A 17,839-nucleotide genomic window follows, 5' to 3' on the forward strand; every position below is an offset into this window, starting at 1 on the left:
CTAGAGGGTAGAAGAAAGAGGGGATGGATAGATAGACTCGATTAGAGGGGTTATGGGCATTGAAGGATACTTGGAGATGTCTCATCCACCAGGTTGCCATGAGTTGATCAACTCAAGGGCAGCTAACAACAACAAATGGTGTGGTATGGGAAGGGGCCAATTTGGGGGGAGGGTGACACCCAAGGTGACCAGAACTTTAAAAGAACAAGGCACCGCAAAATGTAGTACATTCAAGAAAAATAAAGTACATGACCAAATAAAAGCTGACGCACTCATACAAATATTCATTCATTCTTCTTGGTCCTGCTTAAAATGGAGGACATTTTTGGATCCCTCCTGGACAGAAGGCTGAAATAGCGCATGTCTTGGAAAAGGAAGACCAAGTCTGTTCACCTTGCATATAAGTATAACTTCATGCGTCTTAGTGATGCTCATAATGCCTGTACTGCAGCCACTCACTCACAAGCCTCAAGGGTGCGAGTTCAATACCAGCCAAGGGCTCATGGCTCAGAGTCAACTCAGCCTTGCATCCTTCTGAGGCAGCTAAAATGAGTACCCAGCTTCTTGGGGGCAATTAGCTTACAGATGGTAAACCACTGAGGGAGTGCTTAAGTGCACTGATGAGTGGTATAGAAATGTACTTGCTATTGCTGGAAAGGAGTACATTTCTGGAATCCCTTCCATACAGAAGGCTGAAAGGTAGGACATGACCTGGAAAAGGAGGACCACGTCTGCTCACTCTGCATATGAATGTAAATCCATGCTTCTTATTCCCCTAAAATGGAGCACATTTGGGAATCCCTCCTGGACAGGCAGCTAGAATATAGGACCTGTCTATGAAAAAGGAGGATGCCTGCATATAAATGAACGATCATTGCCCAAGCGGAGGACATTTGGGAATCCCTCCTGACAGAGGGCTGAAATGGAGGACAAGAACAAGTCCTGCATATAAATGCAAATTCATGTTTCTCATTCCCCTAAAATGGAGGACATTTGGGAATCCCTTCTGGACAGAAGGCTTTAATGCAGGCCATGTCCTGCAAAAGGAGGGCTAGGCTTGGTCACCTTGCATATAAATGTAAATTCATGTTTCTTAGTGATGCTCGAAATGGGGTACATGTCTGGAACCCCTCCTGGGCAGAAGGCTTAAATGCTGGCCATGTCCTGGAAAAGGAGGACTAAGCCTGGCGTCCTCTATATCAATACAAATCCATGCTTCTTATTCCCCTAAAATGGAGGACATGTGGGAATCCTTCCTGGGCAGAAGGCTGAAAGGGAGGCCATGCCCTGGAGGAGGAGGAGGAGGAGGAGGGCTAGGCCTGTCTCCAGGGCTCTTCCTGAGGGGCCTGACTGAGGCCTTGGAGCCTAGAGCAGGTGAGGCGCCTCAGTCTCTGCAGGGAGCGCCAGACCTCCCTCTCTCCGGGCCTCGGAAGCGGAGGGCGGCCCTGGAGGGAGGAGTGTCTCCGCCTCTGCCTCCTCCTCCTCCTCCTCCCTTCCCTGCCCTAGTAGTGCCCTCCTGGGAAGAGGAGGAGGAGGAGGAGAGGCTGCGGTTCCTGAGCCCAGTCCCAGCGCCCCAGGGAGCTTTCCTGGTCCCCCATCGCCAAGCCCAGAAGCAGGTAAGAAAACCGCCCCTCAGAAGCCCCCTGCAGAAACAGCCCATCTTGAGACCCCTTTAACTGCCCTGGCCCAGTGCTAGGGAACCCTGGGAAATGTAGTTTTGTGGGACATGTAGCCTCCTCTGCAGAGAGAGCTCTGGTGCCACAACACACTACAATCCCCAGGGCTCCCTAGCACTGAGCCAGGGCAGTCAAAGCGGCTTCAGACTGGATTGTTTCTGCAGGGTGTTTTGGAGACTCCCCAAAACACACTGCAGAAATAATCCAGTTTGGGACCGCTTTGACTGCCCTGGCTCAGTATGAAGGAGCCCTGGGGATTGTAGTTTGTTGTGGCACCAGAGCTCTCTCTGCAGAGGAGGCTACATGTCCCACAAAACCACACACCCCATAATTCCACTGCATGGAGCCAGGGCAGTTAAAGTGGTGTCAAACTGGGTTATTTCTGCAGTGCGGATGCAGTGCTGAGGAAAATGGCTGTCAGACTATCAGCAGGGCTTTGGTGCCACAACCAACTACCCTTTAAGAGGCATTTGAAACACAAAGTTGTGTTGGAGTGTTGCATTGTTTTAAAGTATGTTTTTTAAAACATCTTTATCTTTTTACCGGTATTTTCTTCTTTTAACATGTAATTTGTTTTAATGTTGTAATAACTTAATTCTGTTTTAATGTACCATTTTCATGTACTTTTTTTAATGTTGTGAGCCTCCCTGAAAGGGAGGGGTTATTATTTCTTTCTCTGAAGATGCCAAACACAGATGGTGGCGAAACATCAGGAACAAACTCTTCTAGAACATGGCCACATTGCCCAAAAAACCCACAAAAAGCTATGGATGCCGGCCATGAAAGCCTTTGACTTCACAATAAGAATAATAGTAATCCCACTATTCCCAGAATTCCATAGCATAGAGCCATGGTTGTGAAAGCAGTGTCAAACTGGGTTATGTCTGCAGTGTGGATGCTGAACAGGACAAGGGTTAGTTAATCATGGCAGGCTGTAACAAGGTCATCTCTGGACTCTTATCATCCGAGTTCAAGGGTCGTTCGCTTTCAGAAGTGCCTGAAAGCACAGCCTTCCTAGTGGCTTCTTTGTCCCAAATTCTTTGGGAATTTCGTCAGAATAATCTTTCAACCCAAACAATTAAGAAGTAGAAGTAGTAAAAGAACTGAACATTAAAACATTGATAGAAACAGGAACTGCAGTCAGGAAATCAGAAGAAGATTAAGAATGGGGAGGGTGGCTATGAAAGAACTAGAAAAGATCCTTAAATGTAAAGACATACAACTCAGCACAAAAGTCAGAATCATACAAGATGTTGTATTCCCCATTACCATGAATGGATGTGAGAGCTAAACAGTTAAGAAAGAAGATAGGAAGAAAACCCATTCATTTGAGATGTGCTGGAGAAGAGTGCTAAGGATCCCATGGACAGCCAAAAGGACAAACAAATGGGTCCTAGAGTAGATCAAGCTGGAAATCTTCCTGGAAGCCAAGATGACAAAACTGAGGCTGTTGTACTTTGGACACATGAGAAGGCATGACTCCCTGGAAAAAACAATAATGCTAGGGAAGATGGAGGGAAGTAGAAAGAGAGGAAGGCTGCCTGCTGGATGCATGGACTCTGTTAAGGAGGTCACAGGTATGAATTTGCAGGAACTGAGCAGAGCATTGGAGGACAAGGGTCTCGGAGATGTCTCATCCACAGGATCGCCATGGGTCAAGATCGACTTTAGGGCAGTTGACAATGAACAACAATCTTTCATTTAGAAAGTTTAGGTTTTGGGCTATTATTTGTTTGTTTGTTTGTTTATATCCTGCCTTCCTCCTGGTACAAGGACTCAAGACATACTCAACTCCGGAGATCAGGTTTTGAATCTGGCTCTGCCATGGAAAGCCACTGGATGATCTGGGACAGAGGATGGCAATGGCAAAATCCCTCTGAAGAAACTTGCCAAGAAAACCCCTTAATAGGGTTGCCTTAGGGTCACCATAAGTTGGAGATGACTTGAAGGCACACAACAACACCTGAAGGGAAAACAGCTTATTTGGCAGTAGAAGCTACAAAGACAGTTGTGTCAGTGTAAAGAGTTGCACATTTACTACGGTAAACATATCCAGGGGTAGCCATGTCGGTGAGAGTGAACTCCCATCCAAAAATTGTGTTGTTATGTGCCTTCAAGTCATTTCTGACTTTTGGTGATGCTAAGGCAAACCTATCCTGAGCTTTTCTTGGCAAGACTGGTTCAAAGGAGGTTTTCCATTGCCTTCCCCTGAGGCTGAGAGCATGTGATTTTCCCAAGGTCACTCAGTGGATTTTGAGCAAGGAATCGAACCCAGAGTCTCCAGAGTCACAGTCCAACACTGAAACCATTATATCATGCTGGCTGTCTCCTACAAAAACCTATTTATTGAAGTGCAGCTCCCAGCTGCCCCAGCCAGCCTAGCCAGTGGTGAGGAATCGTGGGAGTTACTGTACAACAACATCTGGAAAGGCACAGTTGATGACCCCTGATTATGGGACAATTGTATGCAGGACTACTGAGACACTCAAAGTGATTGTTATTAATGTAGATCAATAGACAGCCTTCTTGGAGTCATATGCATTTGAAGACATAACTGTGTTAGTCTGGAAAATCAATATGCAAAGGGATCTTGCAGCACCTTTGAAACTCTGGCTGCATCCATGTTGCAGAAATAATCCAGTTTAACACTGCTTTAACTGCCATGGTCAAACGCTATGGAATTCTGGGAACTGTAGTTTGTTGTGATGCTAAAGCCCTCTGAGTGGGAAGGCTAAATCTCTCACAGAACTATAAACCACAGAATTCCATTGCATGGAGCCATGGCAGTTAAAGCAGTGTCAAATTGGATTATTTCTGCAGTGCAGATAGCCCCTACTTGGAATGGAAGATGGTAGCAGGAGCTTTCATAGACTTGAGCCTACTTCCTCAGATGCCTGTGGAGATGCATGTATCAGAGGAAGCAATGATGCATTGTTGTTTTGTTGCAATAGACTAACATGACTACCCCTCTGGAGGTTGTTGCTTGGAACTGGTTCTCATTGGAGTTATGCCTGCTACATAAATACTTCAATCCCATACCTCTTTTGTTGTTCTGTAACAGACTGTCAAGTGGCGTTTAAGTCTCAGGTCTCAGTTTATTTTGGACTTTGTTCCAGGTTAGCGTTATCTTTAAAAAGCTGGATCTGAGTTATGTTTGCCCAGAATGAGTTTCAGAGTTAAATTGTGCTTACTTACAAGTTAGTGTCCCTAGTAAGTTTGGGAATCATGTGGCCCTCCAGATGTTGTTGGATTGCAACTTCCAACAGTCCTAACCAGCATGACAAATGGCGAGGAATGCTGAGAGATGTAGTCCAGCAAGATTTGAAGGACCACATAGTGCCCATCCATAGTGCATAGGATTTTAGCCACACATCTTGAACCTAGGTTTGTTTTAGTCTGAGGTTAGCTGCAAGAATTAATTTCCAGGTATGTGTTTGTATGGAAGGCAACCCTAACTCACAGAGTACCTGTTGATCTAGTCTGCTCCAGGAGGTGGGCTGATTCCCAATAGAGAATGAATTGAGACAGGTGAGATTATCACACCAGGGCCAGTTCAGCAATAATCGCAGTAACAAAAGCTAACACAACAGTAGGGCTATAGCACTCGATATTTTTGCACTGTTACACAATTGCTTTATTATTGTGACATTACCATATAATATCACATTTCTCACACATCCATAAATGAATCATTACTTCATTGGAATTGATTGTTTCGTGTATGTGCTGTAAAAAACAACAAAATAAAATATATTATTTTGCCACATTGTTTTAATCCAGTGTAAACAAAATTGTGCCCCGTACCTCAAAAAAAAAAAAAAAAAAAAAAAAAAGGCTGATATACACTGCAAAACTGATCCTGGCAAGGAGAATCGATTGCTTCCACCAAAATGCATTTTGGGTAACCCTTGTTGCTTCTGCAAAAGCGTGAATGAAGCGTGATTAACTTTTGCACTCTCACAATCATGTTTCATTCGTGCTATTGAGAAGCTATTCACAGGATTTCCCCATGAATGGTTTGTTGCTGGAGCATTCCTGGTTCTTCCCGAGATAACTCCTAGATGAGCGCAACTTCATCTGAAAATCTTCCACACAATTGAGTGATTTAGCCAGGATTATGCCTTTTTCTTCCCTTCCTTTCCCCCCATCTCATGATCTCCAGAGAGGTTGCAATTTGTCTTGGATCTCTTACATGGGTGGGACCCCTTGGCTAAGTTTCCCATCACTGAATGCACTAGTTTTCATGACAAGGTGCAAAACAAGCCCATGGAAGTACTTTCTTTATGTTTTACTCATTGTCTTGGACAGACTTTTGGGTGAGCTAAAAATACACAACAGTATAATGACCTACATAAATTCAAATTAGACAGTGAGGAAAATGAAATAAAGATTTCTCATACTTGGGATCAAACATTGTTCAGAATGGAGACTGCAGTCAAGAGATAATTGACCAAACTGTTTTTCTGTCTGTTTATTTCTATTTGTTGATAACTGCTCTCAAGTCAACCTCACCCCATGGCGACCCAGTGGATGAGACATCACCAAGAATCTCTGTCCTCCATTATTCTGCTTAGCTCCTGCAAATTAATACCCATGACCTCATAGAATCATAGAGTTGGAAGAGACCACAAGAGCTGTCCAACCCTCCTGCCATGCAGGAACTCTCAATCAAAGCGTCCCCCACAGATGGCCATCCAGCCTCTGTTTAAAGACCTCTAAGGATGGAGACGCCACCACACTCCTTAATAGGTCCACCAATCTAGCATGTAGCCTTCCTCTCTTTTAACTTCCCTCCTCCTTCCCTAGCATTATTGTATTTTCTCATGATGTGACTAAAGTACAACAACATGAATTTAACCCTTTTAGCAAATAGGGGTATTTCAGGCTTGATCAATCCAAGGACCCATTTGTTTGTCTTTTTGGCTGTCCACAGTGTCCTCAGCACTCTTCTCAAGCACCACATTTCAAATGAGTTGGTTTTCTTTTTATCTACTTTTTTTTACTATCCAGCTCTCACGTCCATACATAATGTTTAGGAATACCATGGTTTGGATGATTCTAAGTTGCATATCTTTACTCTTTAGGATCTTCTCTAGCTCTTTCATGGCTGCCCTTCCCATTCCTAGTCTTCTTCTTATCTCTTGACTGCAGTCTCTGTTCTGAATGATGTTTGATTCCAAGTATGAGAAATCTTTAACTATTTCAATTTCCTCATTGTCTAATTTCAATTTATATAGGTCATTATACTATTGTATATTTTAGCCCACCATTTCACAAAGGTTCCAGGCAGATAATGTGAGCCATTAGAATGCTAGTAACCTTTCATCACAGACATTGGCCCAAAATGCACTGCAGAAATAATCCAGTTTGAGACCACTTTAACTGCCCTGGCTCAATGCTAGGGAATTCTGGGAACTGTACTTTTGTGAGACATTTAGCCTTCTCTGTCAGAAAGCTCTGGTGCCACAATAAACTACAATTCCCAGGATTCCCTAGCACTGAGCCAGGGCAGTTAAAGAGGTCTCAAACTGAATTATTTCTGCAATGTATTTTGTACCAAAGTGGACTCCTTGTTTGGAGGGGCCATTAAGTCCTATGTCAAGGCATCACCTTCTTTTTCTTGCCATGGCTTCTCATGTGCTTGCCTTCTTCCTCTGGGCCCAATCTGTATGATCACTGAAACAGAGAGTGCGAGGCAAGAAGAGCATGTATCATTGCTGCCTTATAATTGCTCCTGCCTGTTAGCTCAGAGAAAAGTAAACAAGTTCTGGCAAGTATGGAGGAGGATCAGGCCCACGTGGTTCTGGATGTCAACATGGAGCCTCTTGCAATCATGTCTTGGTAGGTGTTGGACACTATATCCTGGAGTGTACAGTAATGTGCACTTGACTCTGTGTGGGATTTTTGCCTCAGACTATACAGTTAAAACATTGCTCTCTGTGCCAGTTTCACCCTCAAAGCCAAATGAACATATATATCTTTAGTATGTAGGCGAAGTAATGTGGGATCATGGTAGTATATTTAATCAAACAAAATAAATTCTGAGGATTTTTTAATGGGATCTTTCCAATAGTACCCTACTTTGTTAATAAAGGCAGAGTATGTATTAATCTTCAAAATCTCCACTGTTGTCAAACAGAGTAATCCCAAAAAGCAGTTAGATAGGAGAATGGCCGAGTTTGTGATTGTCCTATTTTACTATGCATTTGTTTTCATCCAGGTGTGTTTAGGGTTATAACCTTTTAGTTGACAAGTCCTGTATAACTGGTTTGTAAGTGGAACTGCCATATCTCTTTAGCCTACTTTACCCCCCCCCCCAAAAAAAAAAAAAACCCTGAGAGTTTCATAGAAATAATTAAACTGGCAATTCTCTTCTGCTTTGTATTATTTCAGACGAAAGACATGGCTCACTCTGAAAACAAAAGGCTAATATTTGGTTTAATGGCAGGGGCTGCTGGAATAACTTTGGTTGTACTCTGGTATCGTAAAACACGGGAACCCAGGAAAGCCGTACATTTGCCCACATTTCCAAATTCAGAGAAGAGTTTTGATTTAATAGATTTTCCATATGATGCTCACAATGAACAAGGAACAGTGATGCTCTTACAAGGAAGACAGCTTCAGATACTTGAGAAACTGAATGGCTTACTGGTAAATGTGGATGAACTTAAAAAAGAGGTGAAAATTTTGAAAGAAGCTGTTCCAAAGTTGGAAGAACTTGTTCAAAATGAACTCCAAGGCAAAACAGATATTCGCAGGACCAGTCCTTTACACAGGGCAACAAAGAAGAGGAAGGTTGAGGCAACACAGGGTATGACGGACACCACCAGTTCTGAAGAGGCAGAAAGTGAAGGCGGGTGGGTATTTAAAAATATTTCAGGTTTATTCCAATTTTTAATTAAGTATTAACATTTTTAAAAATTAAAAAATGTATATTTGATGTTAAACATAAATTAAAAATTGCTTTCATATAGTATAACCACTCATTTTAAGGATGTAAGCACCAAAAAACTCTGAACCATTAAAATGTTGAACAGTACTTGATTCAGGTACTTCCTAGAGTTTGGTTTTAAACATAACACTGAAGTTTAGTTTAATGTTATGGCTCAGATTTCTCATTCAGTGCAACTAGGTGAAGGAGGCTGGAAGCCTTTGGTTCTGTTTCCAGTTAACTATAATATGTAAGTTTGTTCATACAGTGCGCCCGCACCTGCTTACACAGAAGCCATGCAATGGGAGAAAGAATGGTGCATGCGCCCACAGTGCACACTCTCCCATGGTGCGAGCACGAGCCCCATTCAATTGAATGGGACTTGAGCATGCACGTTTTTCGGCTTACAGGGGAGAGGGGTTTCAGAACAAATCCTCTGCGTAAGCTGAGGGACCACTGTATTAGACACATTTGTGATTAGTTTTAGTAGTTTGTCCAAATAAGACAGCTTCCAACTGAGATTTGCTTGTGTGGGTAAACTATCATTAAAACTTAACTGCAGTTTGTTGTTTGGACAAAATAAACTGGAGTTAGTTGAAAGGAAATACAAATGCATCCTATGTCCTTGCCATGGTCATGCCAGAACGTAGAGGGGAGGCCTTTAGTGTTGTATGCAAATGAGGCCATGAGATGAGGGAATAATAATGTTGTGAATGAGTTGCAAAAGCTGGAATTCCATTATTGTTTTCGGATATTAAAATGTTTTAGGGATTTATGTTTAAAAGAGATGGGTTGCCTTTGCTTTTGTAGTCTGTACACTTGATTAGGTATATGCATCTAGCTAGGCCTTCTCATTTTGACCTTCCTATATCTTATTTTCAAGTAGATTGTGCTAGTTTTATCTCTTGTTTAGCCTCAACTCCAGAAACCAGTGATAGTGCTGCGCAGCATAATTTGTGCCTCTTAAGTCTTGCCTTATCTTAGGAGCAATTTACAATGGAAAATCCAATCCCTGTGGTGAAATTTATCTCTTTCACCATAGTGTCTGCACCTCTGCCAGTAAAGCTTTATCTAATACTGGATCTCTCTTGCTGACACTGCATGGATATAGTTTAATCAGTTAGTTCCACCTAGATGTACCATGGAATATAAAGCAGAGTGCACATCTAGGAATCAAGCCAGCATATAAAAACAAACAGCAAAGTATGCATGTGGTGTTCAAGTTGCATACTAATATACTGTGTCCTGTGCACTTAAAAAACACATCCCCTGTCTTTTTCATAAACCTAGCACAGTTTCCAATTTTTTATATATATTAGTGAAAAGTTAACAAAACAAGGTATTAGAAAACAAGAAGAATGGTAATGAAGTAGACCCATCCATTATCCATTTTTAATGGAGGAAGAAAAAGGGAAGTGATTTTTAATTTTAGCAGCAACCCCCCCCCAAATATATATATATATATATATATATATATATATATTTCAGAGGACTGGAGAGCCTGTGGACATCCAAATGTCATTGGACTACTACGCTCAGCAACTCTGACCATTGGCAATTCAGGCTTTGGCTATTGGAAGTTGGATTCTGTCAACACCCTGAAATCTCCATTGACACCTTATTTAGATAACTAAACTTTGTGTCCCTGCTAATCTTTGTATTATACGTAAATTAGTAATGCTGTGCAATGTTATGACAGATAAATTGCATTGGTTTTGGTGCTTTTAATTTGAATTCATTAGTCTTAATTAATTTAATTCAATTTTAATTAAATTAAAATTTAGCATTCAGATTAATATTGTGCCTTGCAAGAATCCCTGACTAAACTTGTAAGGTTGTTAGGATACAGTTGTCAAGAATATTCTGGATCATCTTCTCTTAGTCTTGCTTTACAGTAAGTGATTTTAAAATTCCAGTAATTCTAGACATTATTGGTAATGTCTAGCTGCACAATTCTGCACAAGCACAATTCATTGTAATATTATTGTCTTTTTTAATGTTGCTGCCAGATGTATCAGTATTTAATTCTGTTCTAGTTTCACAACTGCAGCCCCTGGATCTTGGGAGGTCAACACCTCCCTCAGCAAAACTGAGTGATACAACATTATCTTGTTTACATTGTTGCCAGTTGCATCACTTTTCCATACTGTTACAGTTTCACAACTGCAGCACTTAAATCCTTCTCCACTAAAATTCAAGGACTGCCTCAAGGATTTTTTTGAATGCATGAAGAATGCCTTTTACACTTTGTTTTACAAGTACTGTATCATTTAGTACTTTTTCCATGGACAGCACAAATGTTTGACTGTAAGATGCATGTCTACAAAGAAGAGGTAGACAAGGGCTGAACAACCATAACTGAATGTGAGTTCCAAATACTTTGTCATCCTTGAATTTGAAGTTAATTCAAACATTTTATGTTATCACTGCATGGACACAGAGAAAATGTGTATATAATGGGAAAGAATCACCAGCAAAGAGTTTCACTGGTATAGGAGATACTGCATAACTCTTTTAGTAAACCTAACAATTTAACATGTCTGCTATCAGCTTGTTGCATGCCTGGGGAATCATGTTTGGACTATAACTCTCATGAGCTCTAGCTGGCATAAATAGTAGTGAAGAACCATAGAGGTTACAGTCCAATTACATCTTTCAGGCACACATATCCTCAATCCCTGATCTGTTGCATTGTACTGAAAAGGTTTGTTGTTGTTGTTGTTGTTGTTGTTATGCATCAAAAACTAATGTTTCTGTATTGTATAATTCTGAGAATAGACCACTGGAGGGCAATCACACAAAGGTTACAGATTTTTTTTCTTTTGTCCCAGGAAGTAAAAGTGGAGGGATTTAGTGATGGATAGCAAGGTGCTGTCAGGTTTTATCAAGCCCTGCTAGTTTTTCATTGTTCCTGGCAAAGGATGCAGGAGATCTCTTTAAAATGATTTATGTGTAAAATAGAAAAATAAGGCAGACCACTGAAATGCTGACTGAAAACACTTTGCCTACACATTTATTATTTTAAAACCCAACCATCTTGAACATAGAAAAGTCTAGGCTTCATTTTACAAGTAGAGGGAAGAAGAAATGGCCACCCCCCAGTGACTTCCTGTTGTCTCCACTGGTATTACCTTCAATCCTTCTAATTTTTTCAGGACTTTTTGGGAGTTTTCCATTTGCAGATCTGGAGGACTAGAACAGTCAACCTGTCAGACATGCAGAGAGAAAAGCCAAACCAAAGCCAGAGTTGTGGAGCTGCCTGGCTTGCCCCAAAGTGCTCTCTTTCCATATGCAACCACCATTTTGCCTCATTTGTTTGGTATCTTAAGCACTGGAGAAAGATAAACTTTATGTGTGTTTGTAAGGCAGAACAAGTCAAAGATCTGTACAACTTTAGTTTGTCCTGAATGAGCAGTATGTCTGCACATAAGTTGTTCCTGCTTGCATCAGGAGAGGTTAATGAAGTTTAGAGTTTTGCATTATGATTAGTTTGTTAAATCTTGTGGTGGAAGTTTCTCTTCTCTGGTTTGTTCCTGCCAGAGAAAGAAGACAAGCACCAACCCTTGACTGTAGTTTTGTGCAAACAAATTGAATGAATTGAGATACTTTTGCCTGGCATAAGTTTTCATGAACCCCAAACTGATACATACAGCATGCAGAAACCAACAAACTAACCCCAAATTATTGCATACTTCTCTAATATGAAATTAAATTATCACATGAATATTTCTTCCAGTGTTACATTTTCTTGCACAGCAAATTTTGTGAGACCAATTCTTGACTTTTCAGCCTTGTAAGAGCAAGGCCTTGATTTTTTTTTTTTAAAAAAGCACATGAATTGTTTCCATTGGCAGGGAAGAGATAATACATCTCATCTCAAGATCATTATTCAATGAAGAACATTTTCTTCCATGAGCCTGAAAGGATATTTGGTATAATGATACAGTACTGCTAGCTCAAAAGCTCATCATAATCATGGGGGGCCAGAGCAGGGGGGAATCTGTATATTTTTTAATCTTTATTATCATGCATTATCTTTAGGCACTAATTTCTCTTATTTAAAACATAAATATTTTTGTAGGATAACATATCGCAGGGAATGCTTACAATGACCAAAAAATCAGCCTCACTTTGCATTTTTCTGGTCTGCTATGACCTTGCAGTGACCCATCAATGCCACACAGTAAATATAGCAAGTTGACATTGGCCTAACTGCCCACACACATTTCCCCCAGCAAACTCATTTCATTCTACTGTTTTTTGTCTTCCCACCATGAATCAAACTAACAGCCAATAGCTGTTATTGTTTGCCTGTCCATCTAGTGACCAACTTGCATTCCAATTGGATCCTTCCCAATCTAATCCCCTTCTGGCGCCACAGTGAGTGAGGGAGAGATTTTAAATGTACACATATGTGCACATACACAAAAAACAAAAACAAAAAAGGAAAAAAAATACATATTTATCTTTTACTTATGAAAGTAGTCAGCCATGAGATCAGCGCTGAGGGATTAGATTGGGCTACCCCCTCTGATCCTCCCCACTACCTGATTAGGCATTGTGTCATCTTTGTTTCTTACTCCAGTGAATGGAGTGCACATATTCCTTCTTCCCTTCCCCTGACCCCCCACCATCAGACTTGTGTCACCTTTTATTTAACTGCAGAGAATGTAGGTATGGTGATCTCCTCATGAGTAATCAATCCAAGTGAATGAGCCAGCAATTGCCCTCCTCCCAGTCATTCACTCACTGGCTCACTTACTTGTGAGAAGATCTCAAAATCTACATTTTCTGCAATTAAATAAGAGTAAAAAGAGTGTAAGAAACATAACACTCAGGTGGGGTGGAAGAAGATTGAGGGAGTAGCCTAATCTAACTCCTCACCACTGATCTCATGGCTGAATATATACTGGAGTTTTAAAAAAATATATGGCAACAAACACCAGGCTTGTCAGAACCAGCCCTGCTCACCAAAAACTCCTCCTGCCCACAGCTCCACACCAAAGCCACCTTGAACACAGGGCGCACACACAATTATATGGATTTTTAAAGGAAATTTTGGGGTAAAAGGTGAATTTTGGTAAATTGGACAAAAGCACTCTGAACAGAATTACCTGTAAATTTACAGTGACTTCCTTCCAAATTGTCAATAACATCATGTCCCCTGCCCAAAGCAACTGTGAGGTCAATACATTTTTTTCATACATGTAGCCAAGCTCACAATCTATTATTGAAAGATGATTTGAGATGTATTTTCCCACTTTGAAAAATACATGCTGAAAGGCCTCTTTGAGACATGAAACTAGTTAGGAAACTGTTAACATTCCAGAGCCACAACGGTAAAAGTTTTCATCAGCTTCAAGTGAGCACCTTTTAACCTCTTTTTCCTGACATGTAGTGCAACCCTTTGCAAGTCTACTCAGAAGTGAACTTCAGTAGGTTACTGGTAAGTTGGATTTTTGGCGAGGTAAGTTCGTATGTAAAATTACAGGCTTAGACATGCTTAAATTTTGCTGGATCTACAGTTCAAGTTGAATCCCTTCATAGTAACTATTGAAATAATTCTACATAAAAAAGCACAGAAATAATTCCAAGACCGCAGTGTATATTTTTCTCTTCTAAATTTGCTGGTCATATTGCAAATTGAATTTTATGGTATGCCTGCTGTATCTTGTTTTCTGTTAATTTCACTGGAAAAAAATATATAGTGATACCCTTTAAACAGCAACATGAGCCAGAGTTCTTTTTCCACAGAAGAGTTTTGGCCCAGAAAAACTTTGCTTAATGACCATAAATGAAATGACATGGAGACTTCAAATTGAATGTAAATCCAGCATGAACTGAACAATAGTCATATGATTGGGGTAACTGATAAAAATTGTTAAATATTGCATTGTAAGAGTGCTCTGTGGCTTTAAAAAGGGTTTTTTCCCCCTCCTAAATTTTAGTTACATGACAGCTCATACTGACACTGAAGGAGAATCTGAAGAAGAAAAGGGATGGATCAATTCTTCCACAACCTCTTTGATACCAGAAGAGAAAATAGATCTCTTTAATCTTCTGCAGGAGAGCGACAGGTTGCATTTTGGTTCAGATAATGACAAAAGAGAGAGCTTCAAACTCTTGCTTGAAAATGAAGAAAAGGTATAATGGGAATGTGCCATGCTAATATTGCTTTCATATCACAATCTATAGTTTAGTGGTGTGTGTGCCATTCACTTAAATGTTTTTATGAAATCTGGATTGGAGAAGTTATTCATGTGGGCTGGTTTTAGGAAAAGTTTCTTGGTCCTTGATTGTCACTGTGGTACCTGAAAATACTGAATCTTGTGCTTAACAAGCTTGGGAACATTTTCTGGTGTTTTCCACATGTGGTGGCAAATATTTCCTGAAAACAATTTCCCCATATTCAGTTAATTTAGAGGTATTCTTATTGCAGTTTTGAGGAAAGGCACCACTATGTAGTCAAGATCTGTGCTTTAGTAGCTTAGAAGTCACACCTGACACAATAAGACTTGTGTCAAATCCTGTAAACTTGTCATGCTTTGGTTCAGGATCTGCAGGACAAAGCTTAGAAGAGTTCTTTTTATAATGGCAACTCCCATAATTCTGGGCAATTTTGAGAACTGTAGTCTAAAAACCCCTCTTCATTCAGTGCCTTACTGAAAATGAATGACAGAATCAAAATGATGGCATCAGAAGTTGTGAAATGAGCAAATTTCTCATGACTTGACAGGTGAATTGAAATTGACAAAGATCTGGTTTTATCTTCTTGCCTGTAACAGTGTGGCAGAATTTTGCATACAATCTGCAGGCAAGAGATAACCGTTTAGTACTTAATACATAATTGTTGTTGTGTACCTTCATTTCTTACTTTTGGCAACATAAGACTATATAATTCTTTGCAACAAAGAAGGAAGAAGAGGAGACAACAATGACAACTAGCACACAACACAAAACAGTTTCATACTAGTCTTTCCCTTGAAGTGTTTTAATTGCAAGGAGTTTTTGTTTGTTCATTTTATGCAAGATAGTATTTAAATACTTGATCCCACCCCCTCCTGTGATCTGAGGCAGTATATTCAGTTCTTTTGCCTTATCCATTTGTGGACCACAGTGATTAGTTTGTGTTTGTGTTTACAAGGAGCAGAACTGTTATATAGAGAAGGTAAAAACTTTGCCATCTCTACAACTTTTGTTTTATTTGAATGAGAGCAGATGGGTATTAAAAGTTAGGAGTAAAAGATCATAAAACGAAGTACACATGGCAAAGTTTGGAAAAGTTACTTTTTTGAACTACAGCTTTGAGAATTCTTCAGGCACCATGACCATACTGATCACTCTAGCAGTGGGATTCTGGGAGTTTTTAAAAACTTTTTCCAAGCTCTAAACATAGACAGTAGTAAGAATTGTTTTCCTGGTCACTGACAGATGCTTGTGGCTCTTGTGGAAGCCATATTCCACTCTAAATAGTTCTAGATCCTTAATTTTGTGCTGTTTGAATTTCATATTACCAGTGCTAGGCACATACAAAACCTCTCCAACAGATACTGTGCCTTGCCAAATATTGTGCCGTGTCATACATTTATTGTGCAATAATAATAATAATATCAAAAAATCACTGGAATCATACTTTACTGCAAAGATTAAAGACTACTACTTTACTACAAGAATCTTGCATTACAAAGGTCCAAAACACACTGCAAAAATAATCCAGTCTGAGATGACTTTAACTGCTCTGGCTCAATGCTAGGGAATTCTGGGCAGTTAAAACAGTCTCAAACTGGATTATTTCTGCAGTGTGTATTGGACCAAAGATTTACAGTGGGTATAGGCATAAAAGGGGGTCTTGTGGCATCTTAAATGAAACTCCAAGGAACTTGGCTCCCTTCTTTGCTGTCTCAAAGACTTTTTTCTTGAACAGGCCTTCAGCGTTTAACTAAAGGATATCTAATCAGTATACTATTTTACTTTCTTATATAGTATACTATCTTTTACTCTATTTTGAATGTATTTTTGAACTGTTTTAAATTAATTTTAAATTGGATTGGTTGTTCAATGGTTTTTGGAACTTTTCTTGTTTTAACTACAGGTATTTTGTTTTAACTTATTTTGCAAGCCATTCTGAACCTTCTAGAAACCTCTAGAAAGCATTTTCCAAAGTGTATTCACAGCTCCCCCCCCCCCCACCAGTCTCCACTTTTCATATTTCTGTTTTGGTGGCAGAACTTATAGATCTGTACTTCCTTAAGATGCTGGGTACAGCTAATGAGGCAGGCTTGTCTGCTTTCCCCATTCTCTTTGTTTTTTTGTTCATGCATCATTTTCAGTAAGGGAATCTGGAGGCAGTTCCTGTTATCCTGTTTGTAGGTAGGCACGCATAGCTGTAGTATGATCAGCTACAGAAGAATCCCATTATTTCTCAGCTTTATTGTGTTGTTTATTACAGACAGATGACTGCAACACAACAGCAAAAGTTGGTGTTTCATAGAAATAAGCTTTTTTGTCACAGCCTTTGTTACCTGCAGTATGCCTGTGCTAATTTTCATGTGGAACAGAAAATGCTTGCAATCCAGTGTGGACCTCAGTTGAAATGAACTTTGAGGTAGAAACAGTAGAATCTCAATTATCTTAAATGTATTGATTTTATATTCATAGTGGTTTGAACATTGGGCTATGACCCTGGAGACCAGGGCTCGAATCCCATGAATTGGCCATGAGAACTCACTTGGTGACCTTGGGCAAGTCACAGTCTCTCAGCCTCAGAGGACAGTAAAGAGAAAAACCCTCTGAACAAATCTTACCAAGAAAATTCCATGATAGGGTCACCTTAGGCTTGCCATAAATTGGAAACTACTAGGAGATACATTACAACAAGTATGTATCAAGTTCTAACCTATAAGTTACTGCAGTAGATATAGAAAAATAACAAATGATAATAGTGAATTTAGAATCTAATGAAGTGCTTTATTTACACAACGGCATGTATGTTAATTCATTTTAACCATGTCAAAATATTTTTTTTATAGTGAGGGCAATCTAATGTGTCTAATTCTGCTTGTGTGCAGTACAGAAATTGTGCTGGCTTTCTTTGGAGACTTGCCCGTGGTTATGGCGATATGTTTATGTTAACTACTGATGCTGAAGAAAAAAAGAACTACGCTTCTGAAGGTTGGCTGGGCAATAAAACTTTTTCTAAAATGTAAAATGATACCTGATTGTTTGGATCAAT

At 40.0% G+C, this 17,839-nt stretch overlaps 1 protein-coding gene across 1 annotated transcript in view; it reads left to right on the top strand.

Annotated features, from left to right (window-relative positions):
• The first annotated feature begins 1,530 nt into the window (after positions 1–1,530).
• The window catches only part of RMDN2 (regulator of microtubule dynamics 2), a 34,154-nt gene continuing 17,845 nt past the window's right edge, over positions 1,531–17,839 (top strand). The window contains exons 1-4 of the mRNA XM_089529717.1: positions 1,531–1,616; positions 8,070–8,533; positions 14,556–14,751; positions 17,676–17,778. Of these exons, the coding sequence (XP_089385843.1) occupies positions 8,079–8,533; positions 14,556–14,751; positions 17,676–17,778 (754 nt within the window). The 5' untranslated portion in view covers positions 1,531–1,616; positions 8,070–8,078. The remainder of the gene's footprint in view (positions 1,617–8,069; positions 8,534–14,555; positions 14,752–17,675; positions 17,779–17,839) is intronic.

This window comes from Sceloporus occidentalis, unplaced genomic scaffold (assembly GCF_023333645.1).
Source record: "Sceloporus occidentalis isolate IW3139 unplaced genomic scaffold, rSceOcc1.0.p SCAF_6, whole genome shotgun sequence".
Lineage (NCBI taxonomy): Eukaryota > Metazoa > Chordata > Lepidosauria > Squamata > Phrynosomatidae > Sceloporus > Sceloporus occidentalis.